This window comes from Meriones unguiculatus, chromosome 1 (genome assembly GCF_030254825.1).
Source record: "Meriones unguiculatus strain TT.TT164.6M chromosome 1, Bangor_MerUng_6.1, whole genome shotgun sequence".
Taxonomy (NCBI): domain Eukaryota; kingdom Metazoa; phylum Chordata; class Mammalia; order Rodentia; family Muridae; genus Meriones; species Meriones unguiculatus.
In genome coordinates this window covers 8114703-8130666 of record NC_083349.1, presented here as the reverse complement: position 1 = coordinate 8130666, position 15964 = coordinate 8114703, and the positions used below count along the sequence as shown (strand labels likewise).

At 38.6% G+C, this 15964-nt stretch overlaps 1 protein-coding gene and 1 pseudogene across 8 annotated transcripts in view; one reads left to right on the top strand and one right to left on the bottom strand.

Annotated features, from left to right (window-relative positions):
- Ate1 (arginyltransferase 1) overlaps positions 1-15964 on the top strand; it is a 115040-nt gene that overhangs the window by 35604 nt on the left and 63472 nt on the right. For all 8 annotated transcript variants that reach the window (XM_021647879.2, XM_021647874.2, XM_060381055.1 and 5 more), the window contains one exon: positions 1794-1826. In XM_021647879.2, the coding sequence (XP_021503554.1) occupies positions 1794-1826 (33 nt within the window). The remainder of the gene's footprint in view (positions 1-1793; positions 1827-15964) is intronic.
- LOC110554950 (eukaryotic translation initiation factor 1-like) lies at positions 8175-8581 on the bottom strand (annotated as a pseudogene).

The following is a 15964-nucleotide window of genomic DNA, read 5'->3' as shown; positions in this document are numbered from 1 at the left end:
AGCTGTAGCCTCTTCCCTCATTCCCTCCCAACCCCACCCTCTCTCTTTCACCTCCCATGCCCCTTCCCAAGTCCACTGATAGGGGAGGTCTTCCTCCCCTTTCATCTGACCCTAGTTTATCAGGCCTCATCAGGACTGGCTGCAATATCCTCCTTTGTGGCCCGGCAAGGCTGCTCCTCCCTCAGGGGGAATTGGTCAGAGAGCCAACCACTGAGTTCATGTCAAAGACAGTCCCTGTTCCCATTACAAGGAAACCCACTTGGATACTGAACTGCCATGGGCTACATCTGAGCAGGGGTTCTAGGTTATATCCGTGAACAGACCTTGGTTGGAGTATCAGTCTCAGAAAAGACCCCTGTGCCCAGATATTTTGGTATTGTTGCTCTCCTTGTGGAGCTCCTGTCCTCTCCAGGTCTTTCTACCTCCCCCTTCGTTCATAAGATTCCCTCATTCTGCCCAGTGTTTGGCTATGAGTCTCAGCATCTGCTTTGATACACTGCTGGGTAGAGTCTTTCAGAGGCCCTCTCTGGTAGGCTCCTGTCCTGTTTCCTGTTTTGTCCTTCCCATGTCCATCCTGTTTGTCTTTCTATGTGAGGATTGATCATCTTACCCAGGGTCCTCCTCCTTGCTTGGTTTCTTTAGGTGTACAGATTTTAGTATGTTTATCCTATATTATATGTCTAGTATCCACTTGTAAGTGAGTAAATACCGCATGTGTCTTTCTACTTCTGGGATACCTCACTCAGGATGATCTTTTCTAGATCCCACCATTTGCCTGCAAATTTCATGATTTCCTTGTTTTTAATTGCTGAGTAGTATTTCATTGTGTGGGCAAGTACTCTTATTACTGAGCTGAATCCTTAGCTCTTCAATGTATGTCTCAGAGAGAACAGAAAATATTTGCATTTCCTGTGAGTACAAATTAGCTTTGTTGTAGAATAGTTCAAAAGTGCTTGGAAACAGTCCGGTCATAACAGCATATTGTAGTTAATATGTATTTAGAAAGATGAGTTTGTATTACTTGGATATTTGATTATCACAGTGAATCTCAAAGGATTTGGAATGTTGATTTTATAAATCTATCTATGAACACATGAATTTCCTGTCATGTGTATGTATGAGGCATCTGACAGTTTGCATTGTCAATAGTTCCCACCCTCTCTACAGAATTGTTTAAGAGAGACAAGCAACATGTAATAGTAACATTTATTATTCTGTTAGCCTATGTATGAGTCATTAATCAAAGAGAAGTGAAGGAGAGTAATGTGGAGGTAGGAGAAAGAGAGAACGAAAAAGAAAGAAGGACTATCAGATGAAGAGTGATGATAGAGTAAACATGTCAGCAGAGGTGCAGGGATACCACACTTTCTCTCACTCTTTGCTGTGTCTTGAGTTGTATAGTTCTACTCACTTTTGGCATTAACTAAACCTTGTTTTACTTTCAGCATCTGAACAATTGTTGATTCCTTTCTTATTGGGTGGTGTTGTTTTTAATGGTCAGGGGTTGTGAGATAAAACTTTAAAACTGAACTACTTTAGGACCACTTGTTCTGTATTTGCTTTTATACAGATAAATGATTGTTTATGTAAATGAGTTGAAATGTTGTGTACTTCCTAGGGGCTGAGTTAAACTGCACTCTGGATGAATTATCAGTGTAGAAAACATTAACTTTGTATAGAGGTTTGCTTTAGATGCTATTACTGGAAAATTGTATAATAACTTTTCTTTGTATGTTCTCTCTTCCTGCCCCTTTCCTGGATGAAATTGGCTCTAATCAAATTGGACTCTGCAGTTCACAAGATTCCTTTGCAACTCACCATTGGAGGTAAGAGATGCCTTTTAGATTTTTGTGTTAGTATTGCCAATAGAGTAGCTCTGCTTGTTTCTTTCATCTGGCATTTCTTTGATAATTTAGGAGTGATTGTTCTAAAGCAATACATTTTTCAGTAATAGTAATGGAATGAACACAGGCAGTTTTTGTAACAGTTATTCACCTTTGTGACTGGTCGTTGCCCCTTAGATATATTTCTTTTTCTCAGTAAGTAGAGAGGAGTCAGCCCTAGGCTGTATTTCTGTGACCCCTGTGTTGCTTCATACTCTGCTTATGTCACTGTCATGCTTCGCAGAGCTGGATAGGCATAAGCTGTCATCAAGGAGACTTCATGTGCATAAAACACTGGAGGAACAGAGGACCTGCCTGGCATGAAGCATTCATTAAAACACAGGCCCTGTTCTCAGTGCTTCCTTTGCTTCTCATTTCATTGTCATCCTGGTTCTCGTTTGGAAAAGTTGTGAGGTTTAAAAAAGTCACTGGATGATCAGAGAACCAGAGTCGTGTGACCTGTAGTTGCAGAAAAGCTTGTGGATGATTATGGAGACTTAGAAAAAAGCAGAGCACTGTGAATAGAGGCTGGACTTGGAGCCATGCCAGGGTTCAAGACGTGCTTTTGCTTAAAGCCACATGGCACTAGAAATCAAAATTTCCCTAGCCATCCTTTTAAACGAGGCAGTATGTTTGTGAACAGAATTTTATTGTTCAAATCCTGTAATATTTTGTTTTCTTCTTTTAAGGTGGACATCAACCCTTTGTACTCTAATCTGTTTTTTTTTTTTTCCATTTTGTTTTGTTTTTTGTTTTTGGTCTTAATTTTATCCTTTTCTTTGCTTCTGTTGTTTGTTTCACTTTAAGAACCCCCTTCTCAGTTCTCAGCTTCTCCAATAATACTCCTTTTCAGAGTTGAGCCATAGCCTTGTATTCTTTGTGAGACCATCTCTGATCTACTCATACATTGGGAGTTTTTTATTTTTTCCTATTTCTATAGTGTTGTATTCATTTGATTATTGGAGTTATTTTTCTTAATGATGAGTGATGGCCTGTGACCAGTTTGAATCATCACTAGGGGAAATGGAATAGACCAGAGAAACAGTAACCAACCAGGTTTGGTCACATTTTCTAATCCTTCAGTCTTAGGATGGAGACAAAGTATAATGGTGGAAGGATGCAGGGCTGTGAGTTGTGAGGGATATGAGTGGCCCATAGTCAAGTCATTTAGTCCCTCTGGAGTTTAAATGCTTTCTACTTTCCAGTCTGAAAAGGGAGTAACACTCACAAGGTTATTATAATGAAATGAAGTGATTTGTGGCCAACACTGAGCATAGTATAGGAAACAGAACTTTAAATAATAAAATAGAAATAAAAAATCCTAAGAAACTTGAAGACAGTATGCACCTATTATCTGCTGAAATTGAAGAAGTACTTTCTGACCATAGGTGAGAAGTACCAGATAGAAAAGGCTAGGAAAATTTTGTTTGACTGTATAAAGAGACATAATTTTTTACATGAAAACAAATGTAGCTAAAGGTAATTCAGGGCCTGGAGAGATGGGTCACTTGCTGCTCTTTTAGAGGACCTGGGTTTGTTTCCTAGTGTTTGCATAATGGCTCACAACTACCTGAAACTCCAGTTCCAGGGAATCCAACACCCTCTTCTGTCCCCTGTAGGCAACAGGTGTGTATGAAGTACACATACAAACATGTACACAGAACACTTGTATACATTAAAATTGAATAAATCTTTGAAAATTAAGGCAGTATGGGAATTGTAATAAAGGGATTATTTAATATATTTAATCTTTTAGAATCAATAAAATATTTTTGCTCCTCTTTTGCACAAAATTATGTTAAATGCTATAAGCAGTTGATAAAATAATGCAAGTGATAAAAAATGTCATTGTGTATTAGTAATGTAAGAAATGCAGTTTAAAATAATAAAGTTAGTTAGAGTACCTTCCATACATAGCATATTAGTAAGGAGGCTGGAATTGGAGGTCCACGTCCCTGGTCAGTTAACATTTAGAGCAGTGGTTCTCAACCTTCCTACTGCTGTGACCCTTTATACAGTTCTTCATGCTATGGTGATCCCCAGCCATAAAATTATTTTGTTGCTACTTCATAACTGTAAATCTGCCACTGTTATGAATTGTAATGTAAATATCTGATTTATAGGATGTCTGATATGTAACCCCTGTGAAAGAGTTGTTTGACCCCTCACAGGTTGGGAACTGCTGATTTAGATGATTATTGACCATTTGCAAAAATGCTTTTAAATGGGTCTCACCAATAAATTTCTCTTAAATGTAAGTTCAGTGAGGAGAGAACTTTGTTTCCCCATGTTCTTTTTTTAAAGATATATTTATTTTATGTATGAGTGCACTATCTGCATGTACACCTGCATGCCAGAAGAGGGCGTCAGATCTCATTATAGATGGCTGTGAGCCACTTTGTGGTTTCTGGGAATTGAACTCAGGACTCTTTGAAGAGCAGTCAGTCTTCTCAACCACTGAACTGTCTCTCCTGCCCTACGATGTTCCTATTTTTAATTTAATAAGTTGTGCATAGTAGGCACTGCTTTAGTAAATACTTGTTGGATGGATGGGTTGGAATATAAATGGATGGAGAGATTACTGAATGAACTTGGTAGGGTTGAGGCTAAGTGTAGCAGTCTTTTATTTATAATTTGACAGAACTCAATTGACAGCAAATGAAGTTTACTGTTTGTATTTAATGTACTCAACTGTTTTCCCAGCTTGATTGAATCTACTATGATTGGACGCTTTGTCTTTTTTATCTTCGGATGCTATTAGTTGTAGAAAGTTGGAGTTTACCAACTACCCTACAATAGACCAACAAATAAAGATTTTAAAATCGCTTCTCACTACTCTGGTTAAATATTGGGGCTTACTGTATCAGATCTGTAATCTTTGGTGAAGAGTATAAAGTAATAACATGATCAAAAGTGAGTGATGTTTTTGGGCTTATAGGAGGAAGATAAAATAATTAAGCATGGTCATCCTGCTCCCACTTCCCTGGTAGGATATACCTTGAGAATTTCTGTTGATATTTCTTTAGCTTGGAATTCCACAGGTGCTGCCTGATGGTTTACTGAATGGCAGCCATTCCCAGATCTCCTTCAGTAGCTCTGAGCTCAGTCAGGATTTAGTTTCTTTCATTTCACTACACACTGCCTGAGAGGCAAAGCCAAGTCAACAGAATGCTGGAATCCTCTATGTGTTTAATTTTACTATTCAGAGTATATTTTAGCCAGGGATAGGTATTTTCCTAATTTTAAAAAACAAAATAATAATTCCAATAGAGACAGTAATCTGTAGGAAATTTACAGATGATAAAGCTGACTTTGAGCTTCATTTTGTCCATAAGAAGTTCCATGAATGAACCAGGTTCTTCTGTTGTCAGCTCCAGCCATTTAACTGCCACATGAATCTAATGAAATTGTCAGGTTATAGTAATTACATCAGTAATCTGATATGTTGTCACTTGAATGGACCATGTGTGGAGAGTCAGTTGCTTCTCTCTGTGGGGCTGACCCTTTTCATTCCTGAAGACTAATAGCAATCATTAAGCGTTATGGGAAAAAACTTTTATCACTTTGTCAAGCCAGGCAGCGCATTTCTATTATGTTTCTACTTTTGAGTGGCTCTCTGTAGCTGCCGATGTGCACTTCCCTGCTAGGTTTAGTGGGACTTCTGCCTTACAGACATTTTTCCTGACATTTCTGAGTCTGAGTTATATTTTGTGTGGCGCCACTTACAGATGTCTTCAATTAAATGCAGGTAAATAAATGGGATTATGTGTCAGAGGTCAAAAGATTCCTGACATTCTCTTTAGAGTCAGACTTTTCCACCCAGGCCAGTAGGCTTCTGTCTCCTTCTCATGCTTGGAGACCAGAGATAGCTGCAGCACAGGCTAACACGTTAGATCATGTGTCAGTGTGGGGCTCGGACTTCTCTTTAGGTGTGTCCTTCTGATCCTTCATCTCAGATTCAAGTTCTCTCTCTTAGGAGTTATATTACTGAGAAGCCAGTATCTATAATAGGCAGGACGGTGCTTATCACATTCCTTATGTTATTTCTCACAGAATATCTAATGCTTATGATGAAAATTGAGCAGGGAGGTAGATCAGCCTAGCTGGGTGCTGAGAACCACAGCTAACAGTGTGGGACAGGAAAAGCAAGACGGGAAGGAGACAGAATGGCACTGCCATGAGATGCTCGCATTCAGGACTCTTACTTGAAGGAAACTAGTGATCAGAGATGGATTTAGTGAACTTCGGAGCAGGATTTATGAACCTTAGCCTTACAGGCATCACACCTTTGTAGTGCGGTGCTGTGCGATGCTGATCATGTTGGAAGCTTAGCTGCGTCTCCAGCTTCTGTCCACTAGATGCCAGTAGCACCCGCTTTACTACGATGGCAAGCACAGTCTTGTAGATGACACTGCCAGATGGCACTAAGAAGCAAATTGTTCCCTCTTGAAAATCATTATGGGACGTGTACGGGGGTGGGGGGCAATACAAAGAGAGAACATTAATGAGCCAGTAGTGCTGATAAGATACGGTGTGAAAATGTTTTCAGTTCAGTAAAAGATAAGAAAAAGTAGGAAAAGTGAACTAAAAATATAAGTGGGACAAAAAACAAAACCAAAAAAACCAACAAACCAACAATAGAAACCTATAAGACCAGTGGCAAATGGCCCTCTTAAATACAATTAATTATTGCATTAAATATAAAATCTTAAATCAAACTTGGTTTCATGGGAAATTTTATTTTCGCATTGTTCCAATCTATCTTGGCTATTGTATTACATTTGAATTTTTCAGATTTTTGTTTTAAATTCCAATAGCCACATGTGGTCAGTAGTTATGCTGTTGTACAGTATAGGGCCACACATTCCAGTTAAAAGTTTGAGATTGTCAGGCTGGATAAAAAAATAAAAATAATCTCTACACTTAAATTTGAAGATGTGGATGACTTTAGAGGAAATAAAAGACTGCAGTAAGCTGTTCCCATGAATGAATGTTTACCATAAAAACATTGGATTAGCTGTCGTTAAATCAGACAAAGTAGTCTTCAGGATAGAAACTGAGGACAGAAAGAAGATGCTTCATAATGAAAAATGAAAGTCAAGTATTTTCTAAAATGTAATTCATTAAAAATAACACCCTTAAAATAAAAATAAAAACCAATAGAAGGTAAAGAAGAAATAGTCAAAGTCAGTGACAGTTAAAGATTTTAGGACAATTTCTTGATACTTTGAGAGGGACCATTTAGACAAAGTTAGAAATAATCTGGAAGACCTGAACAGTGTGGTCACAGTTTTACTTAATTGATGTCTATCAATAATATATTCTTCAGTGACAAAAAGATCTGAAGTCAAGCAAGTCATAAACTGTAGAAGGCATGGTTCATTTGTAAAGCATTCTTGCTTTAACTGGCTTCCCAGCTGCTCCTCTGTTTTGTTTCCCTTAGCATTAGAGCTTGGACCCAGGGCATGGAATAGCCTAGACAAATACTCTAGTACTGAGCTACATCCCCTTCATTGCTCCCTTTAAAAATTTAAGTGAGCATGCAAAGTTAGAGGTTTCATTGTGACATTTAAAATAGGTACATTTTCAAGTCCATAAGGATATTCATCAAGCCAGAGCATATTCTAGGCTATTTTACAAAGGTCACTAAATTTAAGAGGATTGAAACTGTAATTAAATTGGCATCAAGAACCAGCAGAATGCTTATATAGCATTCTAATAACAGGAGAGCTTAGGTAAAAGTGGTTGAGAGACTTGGCGTTGTGCTAGTCCAGAGGAGACAGATGTCTAGAAAACACTAGAGAAACTGTCCATTGATATTCACGTAGGAAATGGAAGTAAAACCATAGTGAGTGAGAAATCACCATGAACTCACCAAATGGCTGGAATCAAACAACAGATGGAGACTGGCACAGTGTGGAGAGATTAGAGTTCTTTTATTTTGCTGGTAGGAAAGCAAAATGTAGAGCCATAGTTCAGCCGTTTTTTGAAACATTACCATTTTTTTTATGATCCAGAAACTCACTTCTTGATTGATCATTGATGATTATGCCCAAGTGAAATAAAAAGATGTATCCTCATAAAGAATTGTGTATGAATGGTTACTGCAACATTATTTATCATAGGCAGAATGTAGAAAGAACTCAAACATCTCTCAGCTGGTGAATTAATACAATGGAATAGTAGTTAGCAATGGAAAAGGACATAGATGAATTTTTTTTTTGACTCTTTTCAGTTTATTGCATGAAGGAGTTATACTAGTCCAAGTTAAAAGTGGACCCCATAAAACTTGTGACAAGGGACAGAAGGGAAATTCTATTCATTGCAAGGAAATCCTCACTTAAGCTTCAGAGCTACAAGCACTTAAAACCCATGAACCTTCAGCTGATTGTCCTTAGTCCATTCTCTGTCAGGAACTGGCATGTTCTTGGACTGGTCACCTATAGCTGCATTACTTCTTCATATTCTGGATGCTCAATTACAGTACCGTTGCAGGCAGTTCTCTTCTTAAAGGCCTTCACTCGTTTCTTTTTATCATAATCATCATCAATCCCTTGGATAGTAATAAGGGTCTTCCTGTCATTTCTCTGTTGAGTTATTACGTGCATAGAATCCTCAGTGCAAGCAGGAAGCAGGTCATCACCCTTACTTGCATCAGCAAAGGGGTTGAAAGAGTGGAAGTTCTGGATAGTGGACATACAATACGATTCCTTTTCCTCAGCGGATATGGGCCTGGGAGTGGGGGACGGGATGAAACTCAGAAGTGAGGGGACTTGAGAAGGCTGTTGAGTCCTCAGCAGCAGCTCTGACTAGGCCATGGATGAATCTTAAGGAGATTATAATAGATAACATAAGTTAGACACAGACTGTATGTTGTATTTCCCTTTATGTGACTTATCCAGCATTTAGAGTCAGAAAGGTGGTCAGTGGCTATCTGATAGATAGTCTTAATAAATGTGGAAGGCTGACTGCAGGTGGGCTTGGGAATTTTGCAAGGCTCTAGAAAAGTGCTAGGATTCTGGAGAGACAGCCCAGTGATGGAGAAAGAGCACGAGCTGTTTAGTTAACAGCATTCAAACCATCTTCCAACTTCAGGGGCTGCAGCATCCTCTCCTGGCTTCTGTGGGCAGCTGCTTTCATGTTCACCTACGCACACAGACATACAGACACAGAACACACACACTTTAAAAAGTAAATCTGAAAATGTTCTAAAGTCAGATTGTGCTTCTAGTTTCAGGTTCTTAAATTTGCTGAAAAGTCATAGAATCTTTTGCTTAAAGTGGCTAGCGTTATGATATGCAATGGTATCTCAGAAGCAGAAGTATCACTTCGTCTTTGAATTCTCTAAGTATTATAGAAAGGTCTGATGTCACTGGGCATGGTGGTACATACCATAATCCTAGCTGGAAGTGGTGGTAAGAGGAACAGAAGTGCGAGGACAGCCAGAGCTACATAGAAACAGAAAAAACGGGGAAGAATAGATCTGACTTGGTTTGATATCCTCCCCATTACTATATCCTTCAGTGTGGAATGTTACAGTTTTAGTGTTCACCAAAATAGTAGTTTATATTGAAATTGATATGCTTTAATTAATATTTTAGCACGTTTTAAATTAATGCTCATAGTATTAGATAACAAGCCATGAAGCTTTCAAATCATTCCTCAAGATTTTTTTTTTTTTTTGAGTGGGCAACTACTTGGCTTTCTATAAAAGACTTAGGAAGGCACTCTAAGACGATACAAAAACTTCATTGTCTCTTCTGTCAGAATATTATCGTGAGGTGGCTTTCTATGACAAGGAATTGCCAATGGTCAGAATTTGGAAAAAGGAGTTGTGGGAGGGAAAGACCTGAAAAAAAGCCCTGGAGACATGAAGGGTAGAAGCCGAGTTGTTAAGCTGGAGATCAGATAATTATAAATATGGAGTACACTGACAGTCAGAGCTGGCGTGAGTTGGAGTGCTGTGGGAATGGGGCTAGGAAGAGATTGAGCCGGTGAGTTGGTTGGAGATTTTACTTGTTTTAGTCTAGTGCTTGGGCCCAGCTTTATTTGAGGAGGAAAAGCTAGATAGAAGGAGGTATCTAATGAAACTGTGGTCACTTATAGGTGATGGTAAGCAGTCTGTTGGTGATAATAGAAAATCATGAGAGGAAGACAGACTGTGGCTTGAACCACTGGACCAAAACAGAAAGAGAGGAGCAGGGCTTTGTTGTTTATAGCTGTGTACATTAGGAGAGAGTCCTGTAGTTTTCAGATTGTGTCCCATACACTTGAACTGGAAGTTGAGTGTCATTACTAAAAGGTGTCAATTAGAAATCTGGAACAGAAGCACCAGATTGTCCCTTGACTGCTGTCTCCTTCCCTTACGTCTCAGGGCAGTTGGGCAGTTCTGGCTTGGGCAGAGCTGCTAGTAACTAGGCCACACAGTTGAACTGAAGACATCATTGAGTTCTCTGTGGTGAGTACAGTGTAAGCATCTTGCACATGTAGCCAGATCGTGCTTCCAAAGCTTATTGGTCAGGAGGTGAATGTACTTCAGTTAAGTTTTGGACATCACATGATTGTTGAAACAGTGTATATTGAAAATGTGTATTGCCTAGTGAAATGACAATGAAATGAAAATGAAGTCTTTCCTGGAAAGAATCAAGGTGACTAAAATGTAAGAGTTGATTTTGAGAATAAAGGAAGCGTGCTTAAAGTAGAAATCCAAACACTAAATGGGAAAGTGCCACACATTTGTCTTGTTCAAGATTTTTTCTGCACAAACTTGAGTTAGTATACGGATTTTAAAAATTCCAGATATTTCTTGCTGGGTTAGCTGGCTTTTTTTAAGCAAGTAGAAGTATTCACCATTACTCCCAAGACCTTTTTAACTGTGTTCAAAATTAGGGTCATCTTCTCTGACAGTTTTCATTGCCCATTAATTGTGCGTGAATGCTTCAGAAAAGGCTTGAATAGTAAGTCCTGGGGTGGATTAGTTTCCATGGGGACATCAGTCTTGTTTGATCTTGGCATTCATTGAGTTCTCAGTCTGGGATGTCATCATGGAATATGTTTTCTTGTAAGAAGGACTGGGAAAGCAGGAGTTGCCAGTTGAACAGCATTAAATGACGCTCACACGGCAGTCACTCTGCAACCCAAGGTTGTGTTGTAGTGCTCAGCAAATACTGTCTGGTTTGTAGGGTCAAAGTTTGAAATTCTGTTACTTTTTGTAAGCCATTTGGGAAGTGCCTTACTTTGTAAAGTCTTTCTATTGGGAGAGTTAGGATTTAAAATACACAAAAATCAGATTAAGGCAAAGCACTTAATGTTAACATTTTAATTTTTTAAAAATCTGTAAGTTCTATAGTAATTCATATATTTTTCTTTCTTCTTTACATTTATTAAAATCATTTGTGGTGAGTCCTTTATCACTTACTTAAGCTTTGTAAAGTTCAGTTAAGATTTGTCATACTATGTTGTTTTATTTAAGTTGTAGATGAGAAACTGTTTTTGCTCTTTGGGAGCATTTAAATTCCTAAGAAATATATCTTTTTCCTTATCACTTGGTTTTGCAAATTGCTGAAATGTCTTAGTTTATTGTAAATAGCACATGTGCGTCCACTGTGACTGTTCCCATGGTTTGCCACAGAAGTTGTGTTCAGTGAGTAAAATCCTGACTTGAGATGGAAGTCCAGGTTTTGCTCCTTCCCAGCATGTCCCTAAATTGACTTAGTGACCTTGGAGAAATCTCTTAACACTTCATTTTTCTCAGTGGTGTAAGAGTGTCCAAAGGAAGAGCGCTCAAGACTGAGCAGATTAAACAACATGTTAGTAGGTCTTATGGTTTCTTTCTGGGCTTAGGTATCATAAAGTGTAGAAGTAAAGTTTGCTTTCCACTCCTGTGGCTTGCTCTTCTTCATTCTCTGCTCCATGCTCTCTCTTCTTCACCATTCTTTATGATCTGGGACACCTTGCTACTTTGCTTTAGAATAAGCTTACTCAGATTTTTTTTCTTTTACAAAACAAATGTCACCCCATCTTCTTACATATTCATATCTATATCTATATCTTATTTTTTAATATGGTTTCACTTATCCTTATTCCTCAAACAGTAAATTTTATTTTAGTGAAGTAATTCTTTATCATAAGAGCAGCCAGAAATCTTGTGAACTATTTGTTACCTACAGGCATTGTGGCTGATTAAGAGGGTGCAAGTGCCCTCACTTTCTTGAACATTCTGTTACACTTGTTGCAGTGGCAAGATGCGTGTGCTGACATGACCCAGTGGTAACGTGGAGTATGTCAGTAAGAAGGAAGGGCACGTGCTCATTATTTATTTAATTAATTTGTTTATTTTTACGATTACCTAGAGACGGATATCCGATGAGGGGTCATTATATTTCTTTTTTTAAAAATTTATTTATTATATATACAATGTTCTGCCTCCATGTATGCCTATATGCCATAAGAGGGCACCAGATCTCATTATAGATGGTTGTGAGCCACCATGTGGTTGCTGGGAATTGAACTCAGGACCCCTGGAAGAGCAGACAGTGCTCTTAACCTCTGAGCCACCTCTCCAGCCCCTATATTTCTTGATCTACATTACATTTTAAAATTACTGAAAGGTTTTAGAAATTGTTTAAGCTGAAACGAAATATAATACATAAAATGTCAGTTGTTTAACAGCAGTAATCATTAGGGAATTGCAGTTCAAAACCATGAAGTACAACTTGGTACCCATCAGGTTAACTTTTAAGAAAAACAAATAGTGTTGGTGTGGAAGTAGAGAAATTGCAGCCTTTGTGGATTATTGCCTGGAATATGATATGGTGTTGTTACAGTGGAGGAAGGTATACTAGTTCCTTTTAAAACTAAATAGAGCTTGGTGTGGTAGTACATCTTCAGGTGGATCTCTGTGGGTTTGAGGCCAGCCTTTTAGCAAGTTACAGAACAGCCAGGACTACATAGTGAGAGGCTATTTTAAACAGCAACAACAACAAACCAAAACTAAAAATACCTGGAGACTTCACTGTGATGTAGACGTTATACAGCAAAGAGGGGAGAGTGAACAGCGTAGGAGTGATTGTAGCAGCATGTTGACAGCAGCTAAAAGGCAGGTCCAACCCAGGTGTGCCTTGATGCACGAATGACCAGTAAATAGTGAACGGAACTTGACAACACTTATGCACATCGTAAAAGGACAGATACTGTGCTCTTTCCTTTAGCGAGGGCTATACCGTAGTCAGATTGTCAGGACATAGTTACTCTACTCAGTTTTCCACTTTGAAAGCATTTGAATTGCTACATTTGATGTATATTTTACCATAGTTAAAATAGTTTAATGTATTTAACATGCTAGAATTATAGTTTAGTTTGTGAATACAAATACACATTTACAAATTTTAAGCATACTATATGACTGAAGCTAACGTGAGTGTGCAAGCACAAGTGTGTGTGGGTGTGTGACGCCCAGAGGAGAACCTCTCAAATGGTATTCTTCAAGTCTCTCCTGGCCTACAATGTGCAGGTTAGGTGAGGCTTGCTGGCCAGTGAGCTCCAGGGCCTATCTCTACCTCCCAAGTCCTGGGATTATTAACTAGTGCCACCATGCCTGGCTTTTCTGTGTGGATATAACTCAGGTCCTCATGCTTGTACAGTAAACTCTCTTCCTACTGCAGTTGGTGTAGCCTAATGCTAACTATTTTGATGTAAATCAAGGTTTAGTTTTAAAAGTTCAGTGAAGTTGTTCTCATTAGAAATAAATCTGTATATTGTTTTAAATCCAGTGATACTGCTTGTAAAATTGAGAAGATACTACTTTTTCCTTAAGCTAAAAATTTCATGCGGCTGATTTACCCATATTTACCTTAGTTATGTACATTTGGGTTCTTTAAATTGCTCCTAAGCTGTTTCTATAAAGAGTTTGTTTTCTGTGAATTTGAAGACTTTGATTTATCTATCTGCTCATCTCTATAAATCAACTTCACAGAGCTTATACTTGAATGCAATTTAATGTCACCTGGGAGTGGGAAACTATTTCACATAGAAATACAAGTAAAAGCTTTTCTGATTGTGGACAGACATGTAAAAAACTCCTCAGTTCTCTAACTTTAGCCATGTGTCAAACACAGTGGTTTCAGGTCACAAAGAACTGTTACTATTAATTGATTCAATATATAAGTACAAAATAAAATTAAAACAAACCCTCAGATTCTCCATTTTCAGTTGTTCAAAAGACAATAACTCATCATCATCCATCAGGTCTCTTAGTACAGTAGTGTGATATAGTCCTGGTCCTGAAAATGGAAATGCAGACCCAGTAAAGAGAAAGACACAGGGCAGGGGGCAGTGGCAGCACTGCATGGGCCTCACCTGTAAGAACAGGCATGCTTGGCCGAGTGCTTCTCACGTGTCCCCCATCCGGTGAGCCTGCTCTTGGGATGACCTCTAGAGCTCTTCACTAGAATTCGTTATATTGAAAAGATAAAATAAACTGATTTAATCAACTTGTTATTCGATACAAACCAGTAAACATTACAACTGTTTCAAAGAGTATTTGCAGATATAATTTAATGAAACAGAAGATTGAGATGAGCTTGCTAGATCGCTTAAAGCAGCTACCAGTTGTCATGTAGGGTGGTAGACCGACATTTGGTAGTGTTCATTCTCCTCAGAGAACTTTCACTGCTGTCCTACAGAGTTATAAAATAACATACTCAGAAAAAAATCAGTCGTAGGTTTTTGTGTCCTGGTTTGGGAGAGGTTGGTTTTAGACTGTTTTGGAAAGGAGGAGAACTCAGGTTCTGTCCTGAAATTTTTCCCTCCCATCTTTATTCTCCTTGGAAAATTCTCTCAAATGACTTCCTCGTTGCTAGTTACTCTGAGCGTGCATGTGTGGGGCCTCTCTGAGGCACTGGAAGGCGGGTAGGTGAGGAGGCAGGTGTATTTTGTTAGGATAAGTAAGCACCCATTTGGGGAGCAGTTTGGCTGAAAGTGAGAATTGGCCTATTAATATTCATGTCATCTCTACATGCTGCTTTAGAAACGGAAACGTACTGCATAACTCATTAATCACCAAAGCTCGGCCATCTTTCCCTTGAATTCAAGGTGAATTCTCTTTTGTATCTCGGAGGGGAGCTTTATTATTTTTTCCTGTTATCAGCTAAATCCTTGAAATGGAGGCACGTGTGAAAAATTTCTGATTAATTCCTTTACATATCCTAAACTGCAAACTGCAGACTTGGAAAATAAATTAAGTATTGCTAATCCCATCACTGACTGACTTATAAGGAAATTAAAGGTAGGTGCTGTAGTTTACATGACTTTGCTTTTAAATGCTCTAAACTATATAATTCTGTAAACACAGGCTTTAGGAATATACCATTCAGACTGAGCAAAAGCTGGCCTAAATGTGCTCATTGGTCTCCTTTTATTTGTATCTGACCATTTGTTTCTCAAAATTGAAACAGAGGGCAGTCGTTAGTATGAATCCTGTTTGTTTGTTTTTGTCTTTTAAGTGTGTACCTTATAGGCTCCTCATATTTTAAAGATACAGAAGTGCGGTTCATGCACCACTGCATATATCAGAGGATCCTCAAGATCGGTGTTGTTCTCATAATGCTGTGATGCCATTAGTTTTCCTGACTCACTCGCCCATGAGAATACAGTCTTTTCCAGAGGCTTCCTGATGGCAGCTGATTAAATGCAGAGGCAGACATGAGAGACACAAGTGATCTTCTGATACAGATTTGGAAACAGTCAGAACCATGTAACTTTGGTCGTGTTTGGGGGGCTTTTGTTTGTTTGGTTTTTCAAGACAGGGTTTCTCTGTATAGCCTTGGCTGTGCTGAAACTCACAGAGAACCACCTGCCTCTGCCTCCCAAGTGCTGGGATTAAAGGCATGGGCCACCACTGCCCAGCTATATATTGTTTTTTTATATTTTGGAAACTGCAATGTTTGATTGTTTTTTCTGACACAGAATGAATGAAATACATTGAAATTACTGGTTTTTTGTTTTTTAAATTTCACTTTGGTTTTGGTAGATTGGTAAATATCTGTAGATGTATTCCATTAGATATGAACTCTTGGGAGTTC